General features: G+C 39.8%; 1 protein-coding gene across 5 annotated transcripts in view; it reads right to left on the bottom strand.

The window, feature by feature from the left end:
• GRID2 (glutamate ionotropic receptor delta type subunit 2) overlaps window positions 1-27951 on the bottom strand; it is a 963252-nt gene that overhangs the window by 150040 nt on the left and 785261 nt on the right. For all 5 annotated transcript variants that reach the window (XR_012087806.2, XM_073001950.2, XM_078394565.1 and 2 more), the window contains one exon: window positions 19005-19317. Coding sequence is in view for 4 of the 5 variants with exons in the window: in XM_073001950.2 (XP_072858051.2) it covers window positions 19005-19317 (313 nt within the window). In the remaining variant the exon portion in view is untranslated. The remainder of the gene's footprint in view (window positions 1-19004; window positions 19318-27951) is intronic.

Below are 27951 nucleotides of genomic sequence, written 5' to 3'. Positions count from 1 at the left end.
TCAAAGCTATTGTTTTATATTCATCCTCCTCTACTAACATCCTTTATATTGTACTTATTATTTTAAAATACCTACATTCCATGGCATTATCTTTCCATTCCCTTTTAAAATAAAATATTTATATGTGCAGAGATTGTCCAGTGAAACAACCCCCCTCCATATTCTCTCCTCTCCCTGATCGCCCTCTGATTTTTTAATTTTTGGTTTCTTTCCTTTCTGTTTCACACCCTTTTCTCTCCTCCATCTTCCTCCTGCCAATCCACTCCTGAGTTTAATGAAACTCTGCTCCCTTTCACACACACTCTCTCAGAGAGCAACATACATGCACACAAGGCAAGCAAGTGGTCAATCAAGGCCCTTCCCACAAACCCTCTCCACACAATAAAGATGGAAAAGAGACCAGGTAGCTTCTTTTCTCTCCCCCCCCCCTCTTTTCACTCTCTTTCCTCCCCTCTCTCTCTCACACTCCGTACTCTCTGCTCTCTTTCATTGCCCTACCTCTCTGGCGCTCCCTCTCTTTTCTGATAGCTGGGGCTCCTTCTTCTACTGTCTCCCCACCTCTTCCTACTCTGCAGGCACCCCCTACATCCAGGAAGCAATGGGTGGAAACTCGTCAGAGGGAGATCCAACCTGGAAATAAGGAGGAATTTCCTGACGGTGAGAACCATTAAGCAGTGGAACAGCTTGCCACCCAATGTTGTGAGTGCCCCATTGTTGGAAGTTTTCAAGAAAAGATTGGACAGCCATCTGTCCAGGATGGTATGAGGCCTGGGATGGTAGGAGGTCTCCTGCCTTTGGGCAGGGGATTGGACTAGAAGACCTCCAAGGTCTCTTCCAATCCTATCATGATTCTATGATATCCACACAAAGAAATGTCCTTTCCTTCCAGCAATAAAAAATAGAAGCCCCAAGATAGGAGAGGGGAAAAAAAAACTTCTTTGCCAGCAAAGAACACTGGATGGATTCAAATCAGCATTTGCATCACACAGGCAGCAGAAAATACTCTGATTTTTTCCATTTTATAACCAGAGCAAAGCCTGAGGTATTTGATAGCATAGCTGAGCTCTAAATCTTGTGGAGGGACCCTGCAGTGCTGAAACTGCAACATTACTAATGGCAGAGAAAAACTAACTTTGGACATGTTGCATATACTTTATACGAGCATTATTCTTTTAAGAGTTATTCCTCCTTCTTCACTGCAGAACAGTGTAGCTGTTATAAACAAGCCCAGCTTCTAATTTATTTCTGTTATTTGCAGGGAAAATAATGAGAATCCCACTTGTTTCTGCAGAATGATCACTATGGCAGCAAATTTGCAGACTCTGTAAACATGTATTACATTTCTTTTATGTTCCCTTCCCCCTCATGTCTGTGCCCTGAACAAAAAGATTGGGGGGAAAATTAAAAGGTTTTGGGGAAATATATTTTGTGTTTCATAACTGATGAGCCTCAGCAAAATGGGATGGGAAAAGGATGGCGAGAAAGCAAAACATTGATATAAGGACATCTTCTGCAGCAAGAGGATAGATGTTTTGCCTCATCTGAACCTGTGTCCCATTTGGCGTATTTGAGGAATTTGTTCTTTATGAACTGTAGTAGGAACTGATCTTGATCTACAACTTATGGATCACCATGTGGATCTGAAAATATTTATTAATCAATTGTTGCACTTCTCAGCATTTTCAACAATATTAAAATGCATTTACTATGCCCTGAAAATGCATTTACTGTATAATGCCTTGAAAAGATGAAAATAAAACACAAACAGAAACTCTTCAAAATTCATAATTAAACATTAATATTATTAATCAACTAAGTGCTACTACAAAGAAAATAAGCTTTCTCATTCACTAAAACCTTCCAGAAGTTATAATACCACAAATGAAGGGGGGGGGGGAAGTGGGAAAGGGATAAAAATAAAAATTATAAATAGATGTTGTGGCAAGGTCTACATGTTAGTCCAGTTTTAGTTGAGCACTATTTTAGTGTCTACAGTCTACAGTCATTCTGTCTACTATGTTCACCATGAAATTGGGTCCAGAACACAAACCTCTCATTATCACAGTTTCTGGGTTTCTCTTGAATGAATGCATTGTTTTGGTCAATTCAGCTAAATCTGTCTGATTTTATTTGCTGCATAAAAAAGGCCTTCACAAGTTAAAGGCAACACAAAATTGTAACTTGCATTATTGCAACCCAAATGAAACTCGTTGATGGTGCCACCAAACCAAAGTCATGTTTAAGAAAGCTTCATTCCTATTAAAATGAGATTCAGTTTGTGATATGAACTGTGAGATAAAATGGCAAATTGATTAAGTATCACAAATCAATAAATCATAGGAAAATGAATAGCAGACAAACAAGAATACATGTCTGAAGTTATCTGCGTTTGTTGAATTCACACATCAAATCTAAGTCCAATTGGCTTTTATTAAAACAGTATCAAGTCATATTTTCTGAGTTTTGGAAATACAGTTTGGGTTGCGTTGTCTATATTCCAGTCTTAAGTACAAATAGAAGGGGCAGGATTTAAGCTTGAGATAAGCAAATAGTCAAGGAATATCTTATTAATGAACTGCATCCAAGAGTATTGAAGGAACTGGCTGAGGAACTCTCAGGACAACTGTCTTGTTATTTTCTTTAAATCATGGAGGAAGTGCTGGATGATTGGAGGAGGGCGCACATTGTCCCTATCTCCAAAAAAGGCAAAAAGGAGGAACTGGGGAATCACACTGGTTAGGAATCATTTTGAGTACTGTGCCCAGTTCTGGGCACTGCATTTAAGAAGTCTGCATGCAGACTGGAATAAATTCAGATGACAACAAGGATGATTAAGGGTCTGGAACTGAAGCCTTATTAGGGAAGACTGGAAGAACTGGGCACGATTAGCCTTGAGGAAAGAAGACTGAAGTGAGATATGATAGCACTTTTCAAATACTTGAAAGACTGTCATACAGAGGAGGGACACAATCTATTCTCCATCATCCCAAAGGGTAGGACACCTAATAATGGGCTCAAATTACAGGAAGCCACATTTGAATATCAGGAAAAAAATCCTAATTGTTAGAGTAGTACAACAATGGAACCAATTACCTTGGGAGGTGGTGAGTGCTCCAGTGCTAGAGGCATCTGAACGCTCTGTCAGATATACTTCGATTTGGGTTCCTGCAAATTTGGCTCCATTACTCTATGATTCAAAGACTTCTGTGTGGATGCAGTTTAGAACTCTTATCAGGGATAAATAAATGAGGTAACAGATTGACAGACAGATAAGACGTAGATTTGCTGAAAACGACATGCTCCTCTTAGCTGTGTTTCTGCATCGATCCCAACACTCACACAAATTAACTTAGTCATCTACCCAAAAATGGTTTCCACAGTCATCATGATATCTCACGTCCAAATCAGCTACTGGAAATGACTTAAGAAACATGCCTACTGACATTTTTCTAGAAGTGATGATTGAAATGAGCCTCAGACATCTGCAGGATAGCAAGAACATTTCAGTCACTCAGTGCTCTAACAATAAAGTTTCTCCCTGTCTAACAAATGACAAATGAAGAAACACTCAGTCCTGCAAAAAAATTCCCTGCTGAACTATACTCTGGATCCGTACCTGTGTCTGTGTTTGTGTGCATCTGTCCCTCTGTTCCTTGGAGGATTTTCCATTCCATTGTAATGACTTTGCCTTCAACCCAAACTCTACAGCTCAAGAGACAATTTATCATGCTTATCATGTTATCATTTATCAAGACATCCTGAGAGGTGGGCATTTGTGCAGCCCCAGTGCCTGTAAACCTTTAACTGATAGAAAATGGTAGAACAATATAAAACTTTTTGAGCTTTCCCCTCAAGCCTCTTTTTGTGTACGATTATGCAAGATGAGGGCAGGTTGCTCTCCAAGGGCCCATTCCAATTTAAAGGACAGCTTTCAAAATTCTTTTCATTCTCCTGACATCGTTAAGGCCGCACACTTTTTAATCTTCTTAAATACAAAGGTCAGAAATATTCCTGCCTAATCTTCACCCTCAAATGTGTTTTTAATGATACAAGCCACCTTGAATCCTTTTTTAGGACAAAGGCAGGGTAAAATGATTTTCTTTTAAACATTTATTTAAATAAATTATAAATAAGTAAGTAAGTAAGTAAGTAAGTAAGTAAGTAAGTAAGTAAGTAAGTAAGTAAGTAAAAATAAAACACATCCATGCTTAAGCAACCATCTTTTTTCACACTCATTCTTTGCTAAGGAGACTCATGGCACAGCAGTTAAATTGCAGTACTGCAGTGAAGACTCTCCTCATGACCTGAGTTCAATTCTGGGCTTAAGAAGCTGGTTCAAGATTCACTTGGCCTTCCATTCCTCTGAGTGTCTAGCTTGCTGGATGGGACTGGATGGGGAGGGGGCAATGTGCAGCCTGTACAATTAAACTGTAAAGCACCCAAAGAGAGCTTTAAGGGCTATAAGACAGAATACAAGCAGCATGCTTTGTTTTTTTTGCTTTGTTTATCTTCCAGTTAAAATTAAGATGAGAAACTTCCTTTTGACAGGTATCTACCATGACTCTGTTGCACCTATTCCTGCAAAAGGAAACTATATATCATATATTGGAGAAATTCCTGTTACACACCTATGCTGGAGCAGTGGGAATAACACCAAGGTGATAGCCTTCCAGTTATTTTCTAAACAAATTTGGCCTTAGTTCATATCTACACCTGTAATATAAAACCTTAAATATCTAAGTGTCATGTTGTACATTCTAGCATGATGAAAAGAATAATCTCATTTGAACTCTACTTTGCTTTTGCTCGTGGTCAAATGGTCTGCTATTTTCAACCAATGCCACTGTTTAAATGTTACTTCTGAATGTTAGTAAATCTACCCTGTTTCCCCGAAAATAAGACCTAACCTGAAAATAAGGATTTTTCAGGATGCTCATAATATAAACCCTACCCCCAAAATAGAGTGGAACCTCTACTTAAGAACTTAATCCATTTTGGAATGGTGTTCTTAAGTTGAAACATTCTTAAGTTGAAACAAAATTTCCCATAGGAATGGACTGAAAACCAATTAATCCGTTCTGGCTGTTTTTTTGTTATGTAGAGGTGTGTTCGTACATTGAAGCATTAGTTCCCATAGGAACTAATGCAAAGCTGGTTAATACGTACTCTACCACTAGGGAGAGAATTTTTTTTAACCTAAGATGACCTAAGGTTAAAAAAAGAGCAGGAAAGGTTTTTTTTCCTGTTCTTATCTTGGATTTCTGTTCTCAAGTAGAAGCAAAATTTAGCAAATGGAGCTGTTCTTAAGTTGGATTGTTCTTAAGTAGAGACGTTCTTAAGTAGAGACCCCACTGTAAGCAATAGTTAAGCGAAACCCCGCCCTCCACCATTGTACAGCAACCAGAAGATGACATGACTGTATTTGAATAAATGTAGATTGTTGTACACACACACACACACAAATCCCCTGAAAATAAGCCCTAATGCATTTTTGGAGCAAAATTTAATATAAGACCCTGTCTTATTTTTAGGGAAACAGGGTAGTGAGTTTCCTAAATTACCACTCCAATTGCCAGATGGAGGACTTGAGTTTTCTGTGTCAACATACAACACCCAGCCAAGCAGAAACATGTCCATTAAAAAAAAAAGGCCAAATGGGAAGATGTTTGTGTGCATGGCCCTGCGCTGGTTGTTTGAGGAACTGGGGTGTGTTATCCAATCTACATCTGCCTCAGCTGTTACTTTAAAACAACAGCTCTATGGCAGCCTGCATCTTTCCTGGCCTACATCTAAGAAAGACGTGCCTGGCAAAATCCATCTTGCCAAGAACGTTTGGACTTTAAATACTTCACACTGGCACATGCCTGATGAAGTGGAAGGTCCTGATCCACAAAAGTTTGCAGATTGCATGATGATTTTTTTAAATGGTCTGTAAAGGCATTACCTACTCTTGCATTTCTATTCCGCTCCCTTTCATTCCAGATGACAGGTCGTACACACCATCATTCTAAGTCTGTACTACTGGCTCTCCAGAACATGCTCAGTTGCTAATTCCAAACTGATCAAGCTACATGAATGAGCTTCTAAGTCATGATCAGAATGTGTGAAAGAATATTGCTTTTATAATATCCAGCACAAATGAGCTTAGCCAGCTGCTCATCTCTTTAGGCAGCTATCTTTTGCTCAGTCTTACAATCCTGCTTTATGAAACATTCTGCTGCTTTATTCTATGCCTGATTAACAGGGCAAGGAAGAGGAATGCAGAGAATAAAAAAGAGAGATACTTCCCCCCCCCCCCATGAATGTCTAGGGAGAAAGAATGTAAAATGCAGGAGCTTTCATAACTCTAGCTTCGACAGAAACTCAGGTCACTGATTAAAAAGGGTACAATAAAAAGAATAAAATGAGAACAGTGTGCTAATAAATATAGTTCCCCAGATTTCTTTGCTCAGTGTGTTTTAGATAAAACCAATGTATTTAAATGCTTATTGGAATAATAAAGTAGAGGTCCAATAAGTTCACTCTGTATGCATTCGTATCTACCGTGACAACAGGAAGGGCCAACCCTCTTCCAACTGAACTGAGACTCCAATTTTCTGCATCGCTACCAATGATAATACTACACAAACAGTATGCATTTATTAAATTAATTCCCATTAGATCAACATCCTTAAAGATCAAACACTTCTTTAATAATAACCTGATTAAAGTGATGCTAGTAGAATGCATTAGCTATGGGAGATTTCTATCTTCCCAAGACAGGTATGTTGTGGACAGATTCCTTCCTTCTAAAAAATGGGGAAAAGTACCCTTGACTTATGTGTTTAATGGAGATGTGGAAGGGAAATCAGTGCCATGCGCAGTAAACCCATGCTGCCATCTCTGTGTTGATTCAGATTATGCACATAATGTGTTATCTGCATGCAGATTCTGTCTACACAAGCTACAGATAGAAATTCCACATACAAAGTGAACTCACACCATACAGCAAAACCAGAACAAGATGCTGGAATATGCAGAAGGCTGGGGAAGAACACTGGCTATAACTCTTGCTGCCTTTTATTCATTGGCCAAACCCTGTTGCTTAGCACAATAAATTATACTACAGGAGGCCTATTCAGTCAATGGAGATTTAGTGAACCAACTCCTCTGTAAGTTCTATTAATTCAAATGGGCCTACTGTAACTGCAACTTACTAAGGAACAGTTAGAGTAGGACCATTTGAATCAATGGAAATTAGAGCAGTGCTAACTTACAAATCCCCCAGGGATTCAGTGGCCCTATTCTAGTGTGATTTGCTATGCTAAGCAACAGAATTTTGGCTACAGTTTAGTTGTTAAGTTTATATGTTGCCTTTCCTCCAAAGAGCTCCAGGATGTTGATGTGCCTTTCTTCCTTACCTACTTTATTCTCATAAGAATGTTGTAAGATAAGTCAGGTTGAAAGAGTGAAATTGGCCTGAGGTCATCCAGGGGGGGGTTTCGAGGTCAAATGGAAACTGGAACTCAGATGTCTGAGTTTCAGTCCTGCACACTGTACCACACTGTGCCCCCAGTGGCTCTTTGTTGTTGCCAGTCTCTTTTGGAGCATCTGTGAGGGAGAAAGCTGTGAAATACGTGGTTTTGTAACAACACCCACTCCCTTTCTGAAATATATTTCAGACATACTCTTTTGCCCTCCTGCAGTACAACAAGGCCATCATGATAGTGTGGACTACTTTTTATTGCTAATTTTTGGGAAGTTGTGAATTCTCATTTTGTTTTGTAAGGTTTCTTCATTTGCAATACTAATAGCACACATGCACACACAGTTAAAGTGTCTTTTCATAAGATGTATTGCAAACTCTTTTGCACAGGGTTGATTATGGTGAAGTGGTACACAAACTCTAATGCACTACAACCCCAAAATCCCAGAGCCAAGATGGCCACTGCTCATATGGCCTGTGGAATTGTAGGCAGTACTTCAGAAGACTAACATTTCCTATCTCCAAATAAACCAGACTATGGTCTGGGCAGAAATCTGAATGAATGCAACAACCATAACAGAGTAGTTCAGTGATTCCCAACCTGGGGTACATGTACTCCCAGGGCTACAAGCCAGAACATTTAGAATGACTCATTTCCCCCCCCCCAATAATGATGGGGAAATGGCTCATACACTAAGTATACCCTGAACAATGAGAAACCTCTCAGCTTCTTCCTTCTCTTCCCACTCACCACACGAGAGCCCAGCCAACTGGCTTTTCTCCAAGTAAGCATCTGTCCTTGTTCTGCCACTAGCCCACGTGTGGAAAGGGAAATTTGTTCCTCTCCAAGGAATTTTGTCCCTTTCCTATGGGACAAAATTCCGTACAGATTTAAACCTCTTTGTTGGTGTGTTCATGCACATTACTGGAAGCGATGAGGAAGCAGACGGAAGACTAGCCTGCCCTCGAATACGAAGGGTACAATTTATGGAAATAGGCTGCCAAGGGGTACGCAAGTGAAGAAAAGCCTGGGAACCAATATAGTTGTTAGTCACATTTGTGTTCCCTAGACATCAACTTCATTTTCAGTATGCATCACATTTAAATTAATCTCAAATGCAATGTGGGTTTGCTCTTTTTATTCAGATTTTGTGGCTCAGCATCCTGTCCATATCACAAATGAAAGCCTGACTTAGAAGAAAGATGGTATTTGTACCTGTGTTAGCAACATTTCAAATATTTATGGCACGGCAATACATCTCTTGGTCTTGCTAAAGCTCTACATAATTTCAGAATTTCAAAGGCAAAGTAGCACCGAGGTTACCTGCAGTGGGTTGTTCTTTAATAGGCTGAATCTGTTTTTCTGCAAAAATGTCCAAATCCACCAAGTTAGCAAGGAAAAAGAAAGACTAAATGAACATAATAATTTAGTCTCTCGGCACAGGAGTAGTGGATATCATGATTAGATAGGCAGAGACAATCTCATAAGACACCTGGTAGTTTGGAGTGCTTTGAAAAATACACTCAAAGTCTGCAACCGTGCTCCCTTCCTGCTCCCCAAAGTATTTTTTTAGGAAGTAAGCTGCATTTGACATAATGAGACTTACTTCCAAGTAAAGACTAGCAGTTTTACACTGTAAGTGTCCCACCTTTAATATTTTCTCCCCTCATTTCAAATACAAAATGGATAATGACAATATCCAAACTTCATGGCTGAATGGTAATCAGCTATATTTAGATGTCTACATGAGGGATGATTTGCATAATCATTAGAGAATTACTTTGTGATTAACACAAACCCATGGGGAAGGGCCTCAGATCCATAGAGCAGTATATGCTTTGCATGCATAAAAGTTTGAGTCCCATCCCTAGGATCTCCATTTAAATGTAAGTCTGATAGGATATCCAAAGGCCTGGTAGACAGCTTGATGAAAATGTCAACCCCAGTGTGCAGCTGCTATATATAAAAAAGAAAGGGTAAATTCCATGTTGGGCATAATATTAAAAGGAACTTTAAAAAAAAAGAAAACTGTCAATATTATCCTGGCATTACTCAGCTCTACAAATGCCAATGACACATGGACCACTGTTTTCAGTTCTGCTCACTGCATCCAAAAATGGATATTGTAGAGCTCAAAAAGATGCAGAAAAGGGCATTCAAAATGAAGAGGCCCAAGGAAGTCAGCATGACAGAAAGGCTACATTTGGGGCTGTTTAACTTGGACAAAAAAAGTGATAGATATAATAGAATTGTATAAAATTATGCATGTTGTGGGGAAGTAAGAAAGAGAGAGAAAATTCTTCAGCTCTCATAATATTAGAATCTCCAGTTATCCACTAAACAAGAGCCATGAGAGACGAAAGGGAACATACTTCACATGTTGCATAAATTAAGTAATTGAGTAGTGAATGAGTTGAGTAATTCACTACTGTAAGTAGTAGTGATGATGGCTACTGACCTTGGCATCTTTAACAGTGGATCTGACAATTTCATAGATAAAGGGGCTATCCGTGACTTTATAGGCATGATGAGCCATTATTCCCTCTACTGGTAGAGATAGTACACCTGAGAAGGATGCTGTCTTCCTCTTGGAGACCATATGATGGAATGGGGGACATGAGTGGGAAAGTGTTACTACAGTCAAGCCTTGTTTATCACCTTCCATTAGGCTACTGATTAGCTGCTGTGGGGAACAGAATGTTGGACAAGATGGCTTTTAGTTTGATCCAACATGGCTCTTCTTATGTTCTTATGAGATTCTCTGAGTTCTTTGGGGAACCAGAACAGAAGTGACTAGGCTAGCTGGACAAATTGTTAGGCTTAGGGAACAATCAGATGGGGGAAATAGCTTCCATTTTGGACTACTTATGGCGTGGTCTGGTGTGAACGATTTCCTGAGCTATTTCCTGGTGGACAGATTCCTTCCTATATCCCATGACATACAGACAATAGCAGTTCAGCACAACCATGTGGTCAAGGTGGACCTTTTCAGTCCAGCCATACAGCTACTCTCCTGGGCTGTGCGTGCATGCGTGGAATTATTCCTGAACAGATGGAAGGGTTGCTTTAAGGGAGGCGACTCTCCACAAAGTGACCCTTTCCAAGGCTATCAGAGGTCATCTTTTCTCACCATCTGATTGTGTCCTTAATATATAGTTACAGCTTTGCCTGAAAACCCATGTGTGTGTGTGTGTGTGTGTGTGTGTGTGTGTGTGCGTGCATGCACGCACATGCGTATATACAAGAGTTATAAAAATATTGATATTCAGCAGATCTTGAAGACATGATTCACAGAGTACTCTGAGAGCCAGTGTGGCATAGTGGAAAGAGTGTTAGACTAAGATTCTGGAGATCTGGGTTTAAATTCCTGCTAATCTATGGAAAACTCACTGTGGGTAGCAGTAGTAAACCTCTCCTTCAACATCTCGGATACCTTGGAAAGCTAGTTATGGATACGATAAGTTGGAAGTGACTTGGAAGCTCATAGCAGGAAATTGTATACTCTGGATATCTTAGCATAGGAAGGTGAAGAGGCAAGTCACTTGTTGCACTGTAGAATAGATTGTATCTTCAGCAGTAGGTATTGCTGTAACCAAGACCAGTGCATAAATGTCCTTCTTTGAAAGGAGGTGATCCTCAGCATAAATTAATAAAGAACTCTTCTTGATGTAGCAGAGCATCCTTTCCAGTGCTCTTATAATGTTTAGATTCATATAACTACTTGCTATTGCACCCAGTATGGCAGTATGTTGACTGCAGAATGAGGCATTTATTTTTATTTTTTAAATTTGATTTATATACCACCCCATTAGTGCATGCACCACTCTGGGCATTTATAAGTTAAAATTTACAAATGATTGCCGTATTTTTCCATGTATAAAATGCCCCCATGTATAAGACGCCCCACTTTTCTAATCAAAATTAAGAAATCTAAGTGGGGCTTAGCAAGTGTAGGGGGAAAGCTTCAGGGTCGCTTTGATCCTTGCTTTCCCCTCCACTTGTTTTTGCTCTCTCTTCAGCTTACTTCCGTGTATAAGACAACCCTCAATTTTTAGTCTAAAGATTTTAGACAAAAGTATAGTCTTATACATGGAAAAATACGGTAGTTATGAAAACTCTAATAAATACAGATACACATGCCGTTTTCGAGGCCTATGACCTTATGTTCTGAAACAGTCTAAAGCTGCCCATTTCCAGTCACTTAAAAAAAAAAAGGTAATGCACTTTGTTAAGATATAACTATGCATAGCACTTAGTCAAAACATTTTCGGTCAGACAGATTTTCTTCTGGAACATTACAAACCCATAGAGATTGGTGCATGGTTAATTAAGAATAAATGTCAATAGAAAAGAACATTGTCACAGCATAATAGCTTCCTGCTGGCAGGGATATGCCAAGAAAAAGATAAGTAAGACAGAGTAATTTATTAAGCAACTATACACTCCAGGCAGTGCATTTCTGGAGATTATTGCACGCCTTGGGTGGTAATATGAGGAACAAAACTGAACGATGAGTGGCTTTAAGCAGGGGGAAAAGACTATAATCGCCCAAGTCTCTTATTGAATATCATAATGCTCCTCTGTCATGGAATATAAAGACAGAGGACAGCCACAATGGTTCTTTCTACTATGCATTAGAAGTTATGATTCACTTCTAGTGATTTTCTTAGGAGCCATAATGTTCCAAATGGGGCCAGTCAGTCAAACTATAGTACTGGCTGTGTCATCAGATGCACCTTAGACAATTATTTCAAAGCCACTATATATGCTATTCTATTTTCATGCATGCAGTGGCCAATGTCTTTGAGCAGTAGGCAGTCCCTCTGAAGGACTGCTGCTGCAGTTGGCGTGGGATAGAGCCAATAGTCTGCTATGGTTCCTGATAGTTAGCTGAGATGGCTACAGTTGATGGGAACTGGATTCAAACAACATTTGGAGAGCCAGTGGTTCAAATCCTTGTGCTAGAGCATCCGTTTCTTTGGGAGGGGGGAGAAGACTAGAGAGATGGGGATTTTGTTATACTCTTAAACTTACAAATATACATTTCAAAAGATGAGGTGAAAGGAGGTGCTAGAGTATCATATAGCCTCACTTAATACCAGCAGCATAATCTTGGATCCCTCCAACTCCTGAAAATATCACGGTTCCTTCCTGACAGCAGATTGCAAGGATCAGCCCTTGCAACACAGCTAAGTGATTTCATACCCAGGACCAACACTTGGAAGAAATACCTTTGAGACCTACAATCCACCAGACAGAAAATTGTCTGGGAAACTGTAGGGGGTGTACTCCAAAATGTAACTTTCCTAGCACAAGGTGTGGTGCAAGCCTTGCATTGCATAACATCCCTCCTTTACTCAGATCACACCCACAAAAACTAAAAATTAGGAACTCAAAGTTACTGAAGAAACGAAACTGATTTTAGTTACCGTGGAGTTCAAATGTTATAGGTAATATCCCAAAGAAGTAAAGAGATCCTTTACTAGTGATATTATTACAAATTATTTCCAAGCTCTACATTCCTGTTTTACCACTGGGAGGCCCAGAGGTATCTGGCTAGCCGTATGCAAAATGGAATGTTGGACTAGATTAGAGCTGGGGAACGTGTAGCCTTCTAAACATCGCAGGTTTGCAGCATCCATTATCCAGTGCTGGGTTATACTGAGGGGATTAAAACTTTAGGATGTTCACATATTTCTCCTGCTAAGCCTACGTGGACTTTTGCTCTAATCACGGAGAGACCTGCACTCTATTCTTGTCTTCAAAGAGGTGTTCCCGTTTTCTTCGGAATGAAAATTTAAAATTTTCATTATTCTGAACATTTAATCTTTATCTAAGTGAGACAATCACACACATGTATTTTTCCCCTATTTCAGTGCTTGCACCTGTATGTAAATATCATCCAAACGTATCATATAACAACAACACACACTGGCCTCATGATTTATTCAGTTCTGTTCCTCCTCATTTATGTCTAAGTACAGAAAGATAAATTGTGCTGTGTTGGAAATGCAGTGTAATGACATGGTTATGAATTAATCGCACAATCAATTTTTCTGGTGGTGAAAAGTCTTGAAATTTAATAAGAATACTAAATCCCACTCTTTGGTGGCAAGTAAATGTCTCTTTTAACAGCAGACTGATTTTAGATGTGGCCATTTGAGGACACGTATACAGAAAAGACCCTATTATAAGGTCAGTGCCATGATCTCTGGATCTCACATTTCAAAATGTGAGAACAGATTCTGTCAGTTGAGAAGAAGGTTGTCAATCTTGAACCTGTCCCCACATCAATTACATGCTCTGTTAAACTTCAGAATATCAGTTCACACAAGCAGTTTTCTCATCACCTCACAGTAGAGATCCAAAAGGATCTCTCTTGTGGGAATATTCAGGTTGCACTTTGCTGTCCTGCTATGTGTGAAAGTTCTGTTACCCACTATGAAATTATTCCTCTAGCTGCTTTTACAGTACTTCCCTCATAAAAACAAGTCTCTTTTGTCACTTTAGCCCTGTCCACCCATTTCAATCTGAATGTGTGGGAGAATAGAGCAAACTGTCCCCTCCTTCTTGGCCATGACTCTCTTCACATGGAGAATCTTAGTCTGAAAAGAAAAGGCTATAAATTGAGGCCATCCATATGGCCTAGAACTGTGAAAAAGCCAGAATTGATTACAACATGGACTGGCTGCACATGCAAAAGATGCCATCCTCTGGTGACTATTTCTATCTATGTTCGGGAAAAAAAAACTATGATGGAAAGGGTAGGGCTACCTGGCCACTTTATACTAACACATTAATCCCATGCTGAACACCTGAATAAGTATAGAGGTTCCTATAATCTCTGGCAAAATACAAATGTTTTTATCTATGTAAGCCGCCCCGAGTAGACATGGTCTAGAGGGGTGGGTAAAAATCCAATCAATCAATCAATCAACCAACCAATCAATCAATCAATCAATCAATCAATCAATCAATCAATCAATCAATCAATCAATCAATCAATCAATCAATCAATCAAATTAAATTCATCCTTTAATATACCGTATTTTTCCATGTATAAGATTATACTTTTGTCTAAAATATTTAGACTAAAAATTGAGCGTTGTCTTATATACGGAAGTAAGCTGTGGAGAGAAACAAACCGAGTAAAGGGGAAAGCAGGGATCAAAGCGAGCCTGCAGTGCTTTGATCACTTTCCCCCTACACTTGCTAAGCCTCACTTAGATTTCTTAATTTTGGCTTAGAAAAGTGGGTGTGTCTTATACATGGGGGGCGTCTTATACACAGGAAAATACACTATATAATATTCAAATTAAATTCTTCCTTAGTTAAACAAACATCATATTTTATTGTACCTGCTTAAGGACAACTGGGAGAGCCCCTTTTTAAAAGCCTGTTCTAAAAGCCTTTTAGCTGGGAGCCTCTCTTCTGAATTGGAAGCAAAGGTGGTGCTAAGCCTATACTAAGCTATGAAGCCTTCCTAGGTCTTTTCTTCAGGTAAGCCACATTTAGGTGTGCCTGTAGGTGTGTGTCTCTCATGTGAGATTCCCAGAATAGAGAATTATGTAATTTGTAGTTCAAAAAAATCCCATGCCTGATGGTCACTCTGACCACCAGGTGTTCTCACCGGACTAGAAAGGATAAATTTCCTCTGGGGTCCACCTATGTGCATTGAAATAGATACCCCTTTGTACCAGACTTCAATGCCGAACGAGACGTCTACAAATATAAATAGCATCTCAAAGACTGTAAAATCCTATTCTAAAAATTCAAACCCAGGGATGTGGAAATCTCCCAGTCTTAGTTTTGTTGCATTTCTCCAAACTCTACACACACACATTTCTTCCCATTCTTGTTTCATACTGGCATTGTGAGACTGTGCTTTTCCTTCCTGCATTGAAACTAACTACACTCTGTCCAAATCTGCACATTTGTTTATGCATTTTACCCAATGTACAGACACACACGGCTAAATCATGTTTGTGCATATTTTGCCAACTGGACACATTTTAGCAGTTGACATTTTAAAGTACGAGCAGTTCTGTGTGTATGTTATTTCTTCAAATTGCCCCATAAGCCTCACCACCATATGATTGTGCTACAAATACCAGGAGGTGCAAAAATGCAACTTTAGTTGAGATAGTGAACCAAACAAAATTCTTTTTTTAAATCTCTGCTTAGTCAGGAATTCAACAGCTGTATCCTCAAGAGCACGTGGGAATGAGCCAAAGAAATATGAGACATTATTTTTATCTGCACACACACATGTTCCTAGACAGACATGTGCATACAATTCGAAATAGCACAACCTGTTTGCTGAATCCTAACGTATATTTTTTTTATTGCCAAAGACCTATTTTTTGCTTTCAGCTCTGCCAAGGCAGGAAGAAATGAGTTGCGAATGAGTAGTCAATAGGAAATAAGGATGATGTGGGTCCAGGACATATTAGGCAGCCCCAAACAAAGAATTCAGAGGTTGTAAACCTTCAGTAGCCTGGGAATCATGCTGACTTCTTACTTTCAATGCACGACTCAGAAGGAGCTGTGCCTGTACATTTTGATAACAGGAATGACTACCTTGTCATGTTCTAAATCAGCCGTCAAGGCAGTCTTCTTAAGTGAACGTGACAATGTTTCAAACGTCCCATATTGCCTCAGTTAAGATCTGCCAATCACAATTAACAGTGGTGGATTTGCTATTCTAAAATAAATAAAGCCACAGACTTCTTTTCCAGAGTTGAAAGCAGATGAGGAGTGAATATAGAAGCCCGACTTAGCATTGTCACCAGTTAATCTGTCACTGGAAATTACCTTCAGCTTTTTCCTCCCTTCTGTATTCACTGGGGTTAGTAAACAATAGAGCTTCTGCTAACATAGTTTTTGTTAAATTCAAATTGAATGTGAAATGCTGGATGACATTATAAATGAATCTCCTGAGCCAGTGCACTAGAATTCAGCAGCCCTTTGCATCTTTATTATTCAATCACTCCGCATCTCCATATTTTTGATACCAGGTCCATTAAATTCTTGCTTTCTTCTTTTCAACAAAATTAAAGCTGGTCCTTACATCTGGTGTTTGAAGGAGATACGTCTCCCTTGATTCTCCCTGGCTTAGAAAGAAATATAATGAATTGAAGAAGTGGGGGGAGGGGAGGAATCTCCTTTGGTGTCCAGAAAACTCATTCAAGAAGTGCAACGGCTCAAGGAAATCTTTTATTTATAACCATGAGGCTTGGAGGCACCACACAAACCATTTAATATGCTGGTTTCCAGTTTAATTCATTCCGATTGATTAGGCCTTATCTTGAGTACTGTTCTGGATACCACATTTAAGAAGGATGTGGACAAAGTGGAATAAATTCAGAGGAGGGCAAGAAGGATGATCAGGGAACTGGATACCAAACCCTACTAGGAAAGACTGGAAGACCTGGACATGTTTAGCCTTGTGAAAAGAAAAGTGAGGGGAAATATGACAGCATTCTTCAAATACCGTAGAGGCGGGCCAGGATCTCTTCACAGTCATTCCAGAGTGCAGAACACATAATCATGGACTCAAGTTACAGGAAGCCAGATTTTTGTTGATTATCAGGAAAAACTTCCTAATTGTTAGAGTAGCATGACAGTAGAACCATTTAACTTTGGGATGTGGTTGACACTCCATCACTGGAGGCATTCAAGATAAAGCTAGACAGCCAACTGTTAGATACAACTTGGATTCCTGCATTGTGCAGGAGATTGGATCCAATGGCCTTGTAGGCCTCCTCCAACTCCATTATTCTATCATTCCACAACACTTCTAAGAACATCTAAGAAGGCTGCAAGTGTGGAACTTGCAAATAAATCACACAAGTCAAAACACCCAATATACTTTGCTCTGTGAAGCGGGTGAGCAAATGTCATATTCTATTGTAATGATCATGATAATGAAAAAATTAAAAAGTACAGAAATACAGCCACATCCTCCTCCTCGCCATAATAATTTCAGCAACTGGAGTAATTCCAAAATCTCTCGTTGTCAATTTAAAACCATTCCCAGTAGCTGCTAATCCGCTTCCTGAGATCCAAAAATCAGTGGTTTTGCAAACGTGTCATGTCACCTGCAGATTTTTTTACTCCTAATTTTAGTCTGCTCCCATGCCCCAGCAATGCTGAGAAATAAGAACTGCAAAATAATAACAGGTTCTCATCATCATCATCATGCATGATCATAAAAAATACAGCCTTAAACTCAATGGTGGTGATGATGATGTCAAACAAACTGGCACTAGAAGTGAGTGCAAAGGCTGAGATAGCAGTTTCAGACTCATTCGGAATATGTGAATAAGCATCAGTCAGAGTAGGCTGGGTTTGGAAAGAAACTGAGCAGATAAAGGGCACCGGGGACCAACATAGGTAGATATAAAAGCCTGAAGGGAAAGGGAACATAGCGAAGAAGTTCAGGGAAGCATAGGTGGGTCTACAACAAATGGAGCAGAAGCAACATGGGCCTGCAGGGTTCAAGGAGTATCTCATGGAAGACAGCCATGGGACTCAAAAGCTCTACTGAAGATTAGGTCAAAGAGGTTTCTCTTGAAGGCTACCCCCAGATGATAGCATTCACTTTATGAAATGAATAAGCTTCTAACGGAAGCAGAAAATTTACAGGAGCTCTGAAGAGCAAATGTGCTTTTACCATTAGACTGTTATGTAATAAACTGGGGAAGCTAGAGGCTGAAGCACATTTTATTGATGTTTTAAATCTGCCCATTGAAATGAAGGGCATGCTACAAATTCAAGAACAGAGACCTGTTATTTTTTTTTTTTACTCATAGATGCTTTTCACACAGCACAGTGAAAACATGTGGGAGAGAGTGCAACATGGCAGGTGCCATCCTTTCCCCACATGTTTAACATATGAGGGAAAAGCAGGCTAGCATGCACTCTCCTCACGTGTTTCATGGATTTCTCCACATGGACAGTGACTTCCTCCAAGGGACAGCCTAGTTTTCTAGCAAGCTGGATCGTGTGGAGCACCTCCTGATCACACAGAAAGCCTATGTCCTCTACAATGAGGAGGCAGATTAGAACATGTGAGGAGCATAAGGGGGATGTTGAATTGTTCCCCATATCTTTAATGTGGTGTGTAGCTTAGCTCTCACTCTTCTGCTTATCTGCCACCAGTTTTCATTCCATTCCCACCTCTGTGTCTTGTTTAGGTGTATTTTCTTTAGCTGTTCCTTATTAGGGAATATTTTCCACCAAGTTCTTCAATCCCTGCCTTCAAGAAACATTAAGGATTAATCTCTTTCCTCAAGCTTTCTTCACATGATTTGCTTCCCCCCCTCCTTCTTTTCTCACCCACTTTTGTTGTATGAGTCATGTCTCTTCCCAGAATGGGTGCCTATGGTATCTTTATGTTTTCTTAAAAATATCTCAGCAAGAAGAGTAGCTTATTTCTGTTGCTCAGTGGATAATAGCCACCCACTCATGCAAAGCATGCACTCTGCCGCTAAAGCACAGCCTTCCTCAATTTTTCTGGGAAGTAAATTTTTTTACCTTGTTGCACGAAGGATCCGTACACAAACCACATGGAGTTGTAGAGAGTTGTTGATGTCATGGATCCCATTTGCAGACGGGGAGGATTGAGCCAGTTTAGAAGATACACTAACAGTCCAACCAGCAGTACTGTGCCAGCTATGCAGGCCCATAAGGAGAGATCAAATGGTGCCAGGCAGGCAAACATATCCATCGTCTTCTCAGCTTTCTGCAGCAGCACACCCACCGAGTAGTCCATGTAACGGGTGGTAAAATCAACTACATTTTCTCGGTCTGGCGTGATGGTTAAGGCTGAAACGCCTATATCAGCCCTCTGAAAGAAAAGAGGAAGAAATAATTTATTTCCCACAAGTAATAGAAGACTATGGAAATACGGCACACCTGCATTTATCAGTCTAAAGAAAATTTTTGCCAAGACAGAGATGGAGCAAAATAAAACATAAAGTTGGTTGTTGTGGGTTTTTCGGGCTCTTTGGCCATGTTTTGAAGGTTGTTCTTCCTGACGTTTCGCCAGTCTCTGTGGCCGGCATCTTCAGAGGACTGGAGTAGGAACTCTGTCCATGCTCTTTATGTATAATCAAACATAAAGTTGATTATAACAAACAAGATGTGTTCTTTGACGTGTTTCAAAGAACCAACTTTGAAGTATTTCAAAGAACCATAGTGGCCTTGTTGCCACATGGGTGGTAAATAAATAAATAATTAATTAAACAAACAAACAAACAAATAAATAATTTTAATGCTCCAAAAGGATATGTTTATGTGGGTATGTGTATTTCAGATATAGGTGATAAGAAGGAAACTGCTGGTCCTGTGCTCCTCAGTCATTGATGCTAAACATCTTGAGACCAAAGAAGGCCAGAAGAGCCAATATCAAGATCTGTGCTTTCTTCGTCATGGCCCGCTCTCTCTGGAATGAGTTTCCTACAGAGGTTTGTCAGGTGCCGTCCCTCTCAGTTTTTTAAGGAAGTTAATTAAGACCAAACTATATAAAACTGCCTTTTACTAGTATTTTACCAATTGGCCTTGAATTTTGAAATGTGTTTAATTTATATAAACATGGGTTTTACTGGTTCAGCTACAGTCCGGGTTTTAATTCTTTTTATTGTATTTATTGTATCAGCTCCAGCATCATTGCAGAAGCAGTTTGGATCCACTGTCAATAAAAAATAATTAGTACTTTTATTAAGTTGAAAAAAACTTGATCGATTAGTATCTTTTTAATTGAAATATACTTGAATATTGCTGAAGCCTCCATATAAAATTACTGAAGGGTGATTTTAATTACAGTTTAACAGACAGAAGCAATATTCATTGTTAGAAGGAAAAGGTTCCTATCATTTCATTTGTGATCTCCTTACAGCTATCAGAAATGAGTAACAAGAACATTTAAAGGAATGTGCTTTTCAGCCTCAGCTTTCCCTGCTAACAATGACCATGGCAATGAATCAGCTGATGATACAACGCTGCCAAAGTCAATCACTTTAAGTTGCATTGTACAGTCTTTTAAAGTCCTGGTTTTAATGCCCTGATTCCCATGAAAATTGTCATAAGACATCCTGAAGTGCAGGATGAAATACTTCCTACTGTGATCACTGGAATTTAATCTTATGTCATTAGTATCTTCCAGCTCACTGGAAGGACAGATCCTGAAGCTGAGGCTCCAGTACTTTGGCCATCTAATGAGAAGAAAAGACTCCCTGGAAAAGACCCTGATGTTGGGAAAGTGTGATGGCAAGAGGAGAAGGGGACGACCGAGGATGAGATGGCTGGACAGTGTCTGCGAAGCAACCAACATGAACCTGACACAACTCCGGGAGGCAGTGGAGGACAGGAGGGCCTGGCGTGCTCTGGTCCATGGGGTCACGGGGAGTCGGACACGACTAAACGACTAAACACACAATATCTAACACAATGAACCACCAAGGATTTTTAAAGGCCTGACCAACAGCCATACCCCATTAGAAGGTTGCATAATTTGCATGCAGAATATCCCAGGTTCAATTCATGACATTTCCAAGTAGCTCATAGGAAGACCTTTATCTGAAACTCTGGACAACTGATCAATGTACCAAGATCAATATGTGAAGGCCCAACCATACTACTACATTTGACTGAATACAAAGCAGCTTCTTCCCTTTCTCATTCTGCACCATAGCTCTGCAAGTTACTTCTTAAAAATAGTTATTTCATTTATTTAAATTATATTTACTCCACCTTTCTCTTTAAAAGGATGTAAGGCAGCTTACATAATTAAAAAGACAATATTGAAGAGCTAAAAACTTACACAAACAATATATTAAAAATTGTTAATAAAATAAATAATAAAAACAGATTAAAAAAAACAGGGCACAACAATCTATTTCAAAAACCCCACTGAGGCAGCCAATCAATGAGGGAGAGCTTGCCTGAAGAGAAAGGATGTAGCTGCGGAAATTATACCAGCTACAGCCCTACCTGGACGAGAGAGTCTCATGACAGTTATGCATGCGTTGGTAACATCTCTCATAGATTACTGCAATACGCTCTATGTGGGGCTGCCTTTGAAGACGGTCATTTGGGTAGCGGGAACGGCATGTAAGTTAAATGAATGAATGAATGAATGAATGAATGAATGAATGAATGAATGAATGAATGAATGAATGAATGAATAAATAAATAAATAAATAAATAAATAAATAAATAAATAAATAAATATGCTGGCTTTTGTTGTTGATTCTCTGGGCACCCAGAGAGTGCCTGGTCACTATGAGATAGTATAAAAATATCATAAGGAAGCAAGCAAACAAACAAGCTGGAATTATGATTCAGAATAGTACAATGAAAATACAATGCAAGTACAATGAAAGGTTTCTTTGAATAATTAGCTGAATCCTTTGTTAACTTAATCAAGCAGAAGACTGTTCAGGAATATATTTTGTCCTTGTTTTGGGGTACAAACATATTTTGTCCTTGTTTGTACTCCAAAAGTTGTTTCCAAAATCATCTGGAGAAAAAAATGTAATGCTGAAGACAGAACTGTCCATGAAAGACTTTGAACCATATGAGTTGTAAAAGCCACGAGTCCTTTGAGAAAGATGAAAGTGACAGCATTCATTCAGTCTTTTCCTTATCAGAACTCTCATTTCATCATGATGCTGGGATCCAAGCCAAAGATCTGGAAGCTCCAAAACCTGGCTCTAGTGTGGAATGCCAGAACATCATTTGTAATAAAGTGGATTAGTGTACATGTCTGGAAACGGTCTTCCATGTCGCTAATGAAAATTGGTTTGGAGATTTTTTTTAAAGAATCTATCACTTTAAAAAAAGAGAGAAAGAATTATATACCAATGGAGAGAAGTATCAGGGAAGAGCAATGCAATTTGCCAACCTGTCTTACAGGTGTCTTCTCACTGAATGTTATTCTTTTGCTGAAGGAAAGAAACACAGCCCCAGGTGTATTTATTAATTTAAAACATTTGTCGCTGTCGTCGTCATTCTCATACTCGTGTGCCATCAAGTCAATTCTGACATATGACAACCCTTTTCAAGATTTTCCAGGCAGAGAATACACAGAAGTAGTTCACCACTGTCTTCTTCGGGGGGGGGGGCGCCCTAAGACTATGCAGCTTGCCGATGTCCACACAAGCTGGCTCTAATCACAGGAGGCACAGGGAGGAATTGAACGCCCAACCTCAGGCTCCTTGGCCAGTGCCAACACCAACATTTATAGGCCACGGTATATCACAGGACCTCAGGGCAGGGTATGGAGCTATATGAAACAAATAATTTTTTTTAATTAAGCAGTTTAAAATACACAGTTATGTTAAAATATTAAAATTGTTGACTGGATTGCATTTAACAGCATGAGAGATATAACGGCACCTTGTGATGCTCAACAGAAATCTCCCAATGGCATTCTCTGGAATGGAAACATCATAATACAGTGGTTTCTACTCTCATTTCATGAAACCTAAGAGCATACTATGTTCAATGGTATCAAAAGCCACTGAGAGGTCCAGGAAAATCAACAGGCCCCTGTGTCTTTAGGCTGGAACAGCTCACCAGTCAGGGCAACTAAGATCATTTCAATACCAAGCACTGGCCTGAAACCAGACTGAAATGGGCCCTGATTATCTGGTGCAAATTTTCCTCTTTAATCCATATTTTCTCATTACATTGAAACTCTTTCTGAAGATCAAAAATATTCTCATGGGGTTGTGGACTGGGAGTTGGCCATATCAAAAGATACAAAGACTGTTGGCATCTTCCATTTCTTACTGTTCTATTGTTAGTTTATTATTGGAATTGAGCTCTTCTACAGCAACCTCTGTTCACTGCTGGGTCTTCAATGCAACTAAAGCGTTCCTAAATGCAACTTCAGCATTTAGCCTAGTATAGGAGAGCTCATCACTTCTGAAGATTGTCTGGTCTACTGACAAATGCTTTTAACTATGCAGAGGCTTCTTGTAATGTTTAACCAGACTTTGCTTCCTTGCTGTTTCCACAAAAGTAAGTCATGTTGCATTCTGAAACTACAACTGAAAAGGAGAGGACAGTCCCATTCTGAATAGGCACATCACCAACTTTCAGAAGTCCTCATAACAGACGTGTTATTTATACTGAGGAGCAGGTTATGAGGCTAGGACCTTAGGGATCGTGATTGCCCCCTTGCTGTCACCCCTCAGATGGTACTTTAGCCTAGATGGCACTTTTGTTTGGCAGTCTTGCAGTGAAGTCAGATTGATGGAATCTCAAGAGATAAGGCACTTAACCCTTTCTGCTGGAAACCTTGATTGGAAAGCTCCACCACCAGCAAATATGGGGAGTGTTTGGGTGGAGTGCATGAATCCTTATCCCATAATCCGCTGTGGTTTGGATGATATCAGGGAGAGGATGTTATAGCTACAGTCCCCTCAGATTATGGTTTTTCCAAGTGCTACCTCAACTTTTCCAACCAGTGGTTCGGCCATGGAGCTGGCGTCTCTTCCCAATCACCTTCTGCATGTGGGAAGATATGGAAGAGAAAGAAAACTAGCCACACTGCAGTATTCAAAGCACCAGCTGCAAGTGTTTCACTCCTCCCTCTTCTTTCCTCTTGGAGAAGCAGGCAGTGGAAATCAAAGTTGGCTATCCAGCCATGGTGACCTCCATCTCCTGACTTGTCTCCCTGTTGCCCAATCAACCTTCTGACTGCATGGGGTTTACAGGCGGAGGCCCCAAAGGAACATCCTTGGATTATACCCATGAGCTAAGAATCCGCCTCCCTTCTCTCAGTGGGTGCTGTAGGCATGGCTGCTTCACCGAGCCAATTCAGCAGTCATGGCTATGGTGAGGTTTCCAATTCTCTCTCACACACACACTCAGGATGCTTTTTTCTGTTAAACTCAGGCCAGCCATTTCTCCTGTCTGAAAGGAAATGCTGCCTAGAATTCCGATTACAACCTTATGATAAAAGAGCATGATATACTGTTGGTTTTTATTTGTCCTGTGGATGTTGTGGTTGCAAATCTGCACTTCGAATTAATGAATAATTCAATTCCTATAGCAGATGTTTAATAGCACCTGAAAATGAAGCTGCTATACCATATGGCTGCCTGTCCTGCTCCCATCAACTACGCTGCCTTAGTACTTTCCAGATCCACTTAATTGAAGATATGAAGGCAGCTCTTAATATATCCTTGGTCTAACTAGCTTACTGCTCAGCGTGTCTCAAGAGGCATCAGTCACCACTTCAGGAGGTGTTATTTTAACCTTTTTCTCCTCCCATGAGGAACTGTAGTGGCAGCAAAGAATTAAAGTAGCCATTTATAAGGCAGTCACATGAATGCCTTTTTGTTTTTTTTAAAGATCTACTGAATACAGACTGTTCTTCTGAAAGAAATGTAACAAAAAAATAAAGTTAAGTGTAATGCTTGAAGCTTTTGCTCATTTGAAGTAATGAGCTTGTTCTGTTACTAAAACTGTGTGGGAAGCTGAGGAGTAAGGGACATGAGGGGAAGAAGTATGTATGAGTACAGGAACTGATAACTCAATATATAAATTCACTGAACATTGGAGGATTTCTTTCCTCTGTGTCTAATGGTGGTGATGTATCGTTATTGTCACCCTGTGAGATGTAGTTGACATTTAAAGGAGCCCAGAATGGTCTCAAAAGTGTTCTCCATTTCAAGTTCAGGATGATTGTGTAGGAGGGGCAGTTCTTGGTGGAAGAAGGTGGTATTGCAAAAGCTGGAAGGCTGCATGTGACTTGGGTAACCCATGTAGTTGACAATTGCATAGTTTTGACTGTGCCATGGAGCATAAACCATGCAGAAGCTGTTTTGGGGCAGCTACCGTGTCTTATGACTAAAGCAGACATTAGCCCAAACTGACCTCTCATTGAATGAGGATGGAACAGGGATTATGTTTTTCCGTTAACGATTAGCACCGTAATTCAAGCATTTAATCAGTTTACAAACAAGCTGCAGAAGAATTTATTTTTCTTTTATTTATTTGATTTATACCCCGCCCATCTGGCCTAAAAGGAACTGTTCACATGAATGAAATCTACAACACTTCAAAGTCCTATCAGGGAGCAGACAAAGCTAGTGAGGGTGATAGATAGTCAAAGTCAAGAAACAATCCAGGTTTCAGATGACTAAGTTGCAGCCTAAGATCAAGCACATTAGGCAAGGGAGACCAACTGCAGAGTCAAATACAATCCAGACATTAAAGTCCAGTCAGAAAAAGAGCTGAGGCATTTACTGACAAGGCCACATACAGAGAAGGTAGCAAAAATCCACTTGCATAAGGGGAATCACACAAGCAGTTTTCAATGCTTCCCAGCTGCCCAGGATGGCACAGAAGACCTGGAATGTGCACAGAGGAAGGTGACTAGGGTGGTAAACATTCTGTAAACCATGCCCTGTAAGTAATGGTAGAGAGACCTACGTATGTTTAACCTGAAGGGCTTTGAGGCAACACGACAGCCATATTCAAATATTTGAAGAGCTACCAAGTGAAAAATGGAGCAGCTTCTTTTCCATCGTTCCAAAGGATAAGGCCCAGAGTAATGGATTTTGAGTGTGAGAAAGGAGATTTTGCTCAAACATTAGAAAGAACCTTTGGAAAATAGGTGTATATTGGAGGATGATGGACTCATTGGAAGTTCTTAAGCAAAGGTTAGGTGACAACTTGTCAAAGCTGTTTTCACTGTGGAATTCCTGCTTTTGCCAGGGGGTTGAGCCCAGAGTCCCTTGGGATCCCTTCCACTGGTACAGTTCTATGATTATACAATCATCCATCAACTTAAAATGATCAAATAGTATAACAATGCCTATGAAGTTTTAAAAAAATCCAGGAAAAACGAGCCAAAGAAAAGCTTTAGCAAACACATGTGTCTTCAGGTTGAAGGTGCTATTTATGTAATAACAGGAAATCTGGGTGTTCTGCTGTACAAGAACTATGCTCACTATCTCAATTACACTAGCTATTTCTAAATCTGCACCTCTATATAGGAGTAAGTGTGTGCAAATTCTGCACAATTCTGTATCCCTTTTGCTCCATTTTCGTTATTATGCATAAATGGCTTTCCCAGTCATTGTCCAAATGGCCTGGCTTGAATTTTATAGGCATGGAACCCCACCCCACCCCACCCCTACCGCCTTGGCTACGCCGTGGATGCCTAGAACTCATGCAAATTATATCAGTGGTAGTTCGCCCCACTGCTGAGCTCCTAAAAGGAAGCATTTTAATGATATGTAAATAAAGTCAAATTACCTTAAATTTGGACTGTGGAAATGGGGAAATGTCTATCATTATCCTGTCAAAATTAATCAGAGAAATAGCAGTTTGCACCCGCCAAGGTTTGCTAAGTGCTCCATGAAAGAAAAAGATAAAATGTGCACAATTCTGTTAATATTTACATGTAAAGGTGTCTGTCCAAAATATAAACATGTAAAGTGAGACATACCGTCCTCTTCTGGTTAATGTCTAAACGTTACCTAATATAATTTTTAAGCATATAGGAACATGTGTAACACATTTGCTTAATAAATTAAATCCAATTTAAAGAGCTATTAACATCAATTTATTAGCATACATTGGGAATGATTAGCTTGCAGGGCTTCAGATTTTACCTTTTAAAGGTAATTTTAAAGGTAATTTTTACATTGCATGTTGCTAGCGATGAAAAAGGAATGACTTGTGTTAAAATCGTAGGATTTTCTTAGTAATGACATGCTTTTTGCTGCATTACCGGCTTTTTTTGAGGGCAGCAAGGGGTCTTGTTGCTTAATTTCCAAGGGGGCCATGGTGGGTGAATTCTCTAATTTTTACTTTAAAACAAAAGTTGCTCTCACAGGAGCACAGGGCCCTGGTCACTGCTCCTGTCTTCAAATGGAGAACAGAGTGAATGGCAAGATGTGACATTGTACATCTTGGCCCCCGATGACACCAGTAAGTGTGGCTGGCAGCTAATCAAATTTCCTGAAGTGCATGGAGAGGACCTTGGTGGGTTATAATGGAAGGGCCTTCCCCCCCTCCCTTGAAGGTTAGAAAGGTAGCCATGAGAGATACCATCCCTGAAACAAGTAAGAGAGAAGTAAGAGGAGCAGGAGAGGGTTCTGGGTCTATCAGCTGTCTGCTTCCCGCTTCTATATTAATAGCAGGAAACAACTGCTTAATATAGCTGAAGGCAATGGAACACAATATTCTATTTTTGTCATTGCTATTCTTGGTTGCTAGAGGAAATAAAGGGAAAAAAGAGGGGACAAACAAAGAAATGAATTCAAGAATCGTGTCTCTTTTCCACAACCGGCACAAAAGTGGCTAACTTGGTTTAATTGGGCTAGCCCTATGGCTTTGACAACATCAGCTGGAATCCTGTTAATGTTTGCATAAGGCTTGTCTTTTTTTGCCATGGCTAATTGCCTGAATGCTGGGGTTCACAGTCAAGTACATGGTCAACCATACTACTCAGATATGC

This window comes from Pogona vitticeps, chromosome 5, assembly GCF_051106095.1.
Source record: "Pogona vitticeps strain Pit_001003342236 chromosome 5, PviZW2.1, whole genome shotgun sequence".
Lineage (NCBI taxonomy): Eukaryota > Metazoa > Chordata > Lepidosauria > Squamata > Agamidae > Pogona > Pogona vitticeps.
Note: the sequence above shows the minus strand (reverse complement) of the source record. Positions and strands in the feature narration are given on the sequence as shown.